This window comes from Penaeus japonicus, unplaced genomic scaffold, assembly GCF_977035675.1.
Source record: "Penaeus japonicus unplaced genomic scaffold, GWHDUDI00000001_assembly GWHDUDI00000010, whole genome shotgun sequence".
Taxonomy (NCBI): domain Eukaryota; kingdom Metazoa; phylum Arthropoda; class Malacostraca; order Decapoda; family Penaeidae; genus Penaeus; species Penaeus japonicus.
Window position 1 is genome coordinate 2,431,786 of NW_028234412.1, and position 2,500 is coordinate 2,434,285.

Sequence of the window (2,500 nt, forward strand, 5' to 3'; positions counted from 1 at the left end):
GCATACCGTCTTAGTTTCCCAGCTGGAGCTGTAGGTTGACGAGTCAGGCCACGACGTGCTGGTGGAGGCATGTCAGGGACAGAATCTTCTGAATCTACAAAAAGACAGGAAAAGCATAAACAAAGAGTAATACATACATATATATTCCTGTATTGAAAGATGATCATCTACTAAATACTCTTATCAACGTGACACATTAGGGTAAGTTGCAAGCAAAATGTCTACAACCAGAAACAAACTTTTCTCTAAAAAGCAAATAAGCCATACCATGCCATGCCTCCGCACTCACCTGTTGAGCCAATGGAGGAAGCACTGAGCCTTGTCTTCTTCTCAGGTGATCCTGGCAGCTCTGCGCCACTGGCCTGCCTCTTCATGGCTGAGCCTGGGGTCCGCAAGCGTGTGGGCTGCGGGCACTTAATACGACTGGAAGGTGTAGGTAGTTTTGACATCTTGCCCCTTCTGCTGAAAAGGGGGATGAAAATACCATATGCATTATTTCAAATGCACATTTCATTTAAAATCTTCATTTAACTATAATGATTGGACACTTTTTTTCTTGATTTTCACAATCTGACATTTTTAGATTACCTATAATATCATCTTTAATTCTAAGAAAGGGTAAAACTAACTTGCTATGTTACACTGTTAAGAAATCTTTGATGTGATAGACAGGATATGCATCTTGTTCCTTGCAAGTTCAACTTAGTTACTCTTAAGAATAGGACTATGTTCACTCTTCAGAATTAATCTTTAAAAATCATAACATCCACAAATGTCAAAATCAGTTCTGTTCATCAGACATCTTAGATCCTAGCTAATAGGGGAAATAACTAGGAAAATAAGAAACAAAATAAAAACTATAACTAGCCTGACAGGATATGAAATATATACATCATTGTAATTTTTTATATTCTTGAAAAACAGGTTCTGTTGCTACTTTGGGTCAATTTTATCCATATTAGGATAGTGAAAGTAGTTAATGCAATTCTTCTAAACATTTTAATATGGTGTCCCCCTTTTCCTAATATCATTCTGGGTTGTTGAAAAAGGAAAAATCTTAACATCAAACAACTACACACATATATTCCGTTTGACATCCATGGTAGTATGGGATAAAATCCCTTCCATCATAAATGCCAATGCCGTAATACTGACAACAGAATGAAACTTAAGTAGCCACAAAACAGCTACTAGCAATCAAAGTATTACAAGCAGGGAAATAAATTCCCATCATGATTTGCTAAGGATTGCTAGAATGTAAGCATGGATCACTCCCTAAATAAATATATCAATTGAAAGCATTTTTGTCAGCATTCCCCCTATTATCTACAAAAGTTGACACGCTGTGGTGACCCATGATACAAGGATAAACCGAAAGACAACGAAGATTTATATCACTGGAACTTGTGTGACTTTAGCTCTCTAGTAACAGGGTAATAAGCATGCAAGGTGTGTGTAAACCTCTGTACAACATTATAGGTAGACCATAGAGGAAGAACTTTCTATAAATGTTACCATCTCAGATATACATACACTACAGAGCAATCAGTACAGGGCATTGATAAATCATATTCTAAGCTATTCTTCTGTAACATATTTGTTGCAAAATGAAAATATATAATTAATCTTGTTGTGAGAAGCGCATCCAGCAATCACCATAGTCTTCAATCCTTTGTCACTGCAGCAAAGGTCAGCAAACCTCTACCGCATGTGTAACGGTATGCTTCAGCTTGGACTGGCTTGTCATGTGACAGTAAATAACCAACAAGGTTTACAAATAACAAACATTATGGTCAAGATCGGACTATGCCACTTTAACTTCATTTCTACTTGTCACCCCTCAGCATTTTTTATTAATGAATCAACTTTAAATCCTTCAATTTTCAAGAATTACATTATACCAGTAAAAGTTATTCAAATTCGATGAACCATCAACTCCATGCACTATTTACATTCTGTCATATGTATCTTAATCTATTATAATTCCAATATCACAGAGATTGTTGCTGTACATCTACAATAACGCTTACTATTAATATAACTTACTAATATATCTTCCAACATTTTTAACCACCCAAAACTACCCGACATCCATCATATACACACAAAAAAAAACTTATTTCAAATTACTTTACTTTAAATTTTCATAACGCAACTTCTGACATCATAATCATCTTAAATCCATCTATCTCCTTTCTTATGCTAAATGAAATAGACAATCTATCTTGTTAATATCGGCGACTTGCAAATCTACTACATAATTACCTTACGATATACCGTAATTTATTTCCTTTTTACTGAACTACTGCATTTAAATTTTGAACGGAAGTGACAAATAAACAAGTGTCTATGATAAAATTTACTCAGGTCAGGCTATCATGAAAGAAAACAAACTACAATGACGCCCTGTGCAATTCGCATCGTTAGGGAATAAAATATAACAAAAATAATCATCACGAATCGAAGTTTTGAAATCTGAATCCGGAGACACTGACTTACG

At 35.2% G+C, this 2,500-nt stretch overlaps 1 protein-coding gene across 4 annotated transcripts in view; it reads right to left on the minus strand.

The window, feature by feature from the left end:
* LOC122263434 (carboxy-terminal kinesin 2) overlaps positions 1-2,500 on the minus strand; it is a 20,385-nt gene that overhangs the window by 17,638 nt on the left and 247 nt on the right. For 2 of the 4 annotated variants that reach the window (XM_043031858.2, XM_043031844.2), the window contains exons 2-3: positions 290-459; positions 7-94 (exon numbers count right to left, since the gene is read on the minus strand). In XM_043031858.2, the coding sequence (XP_042887792.2) occupies positions 7-94; positions 290-449 (248 nt within the window). In that variant the 5' untranslated portion in view covers positions 450-459. Of the gene's footprint in view, positions 1-6; positions 95-289; positions 463-2,500 lie in introns of all 4 variants that reach the window. The other 2 variants (XM_086540438.1, XM_043031852.2) reach the window with 1 other exon arrangement.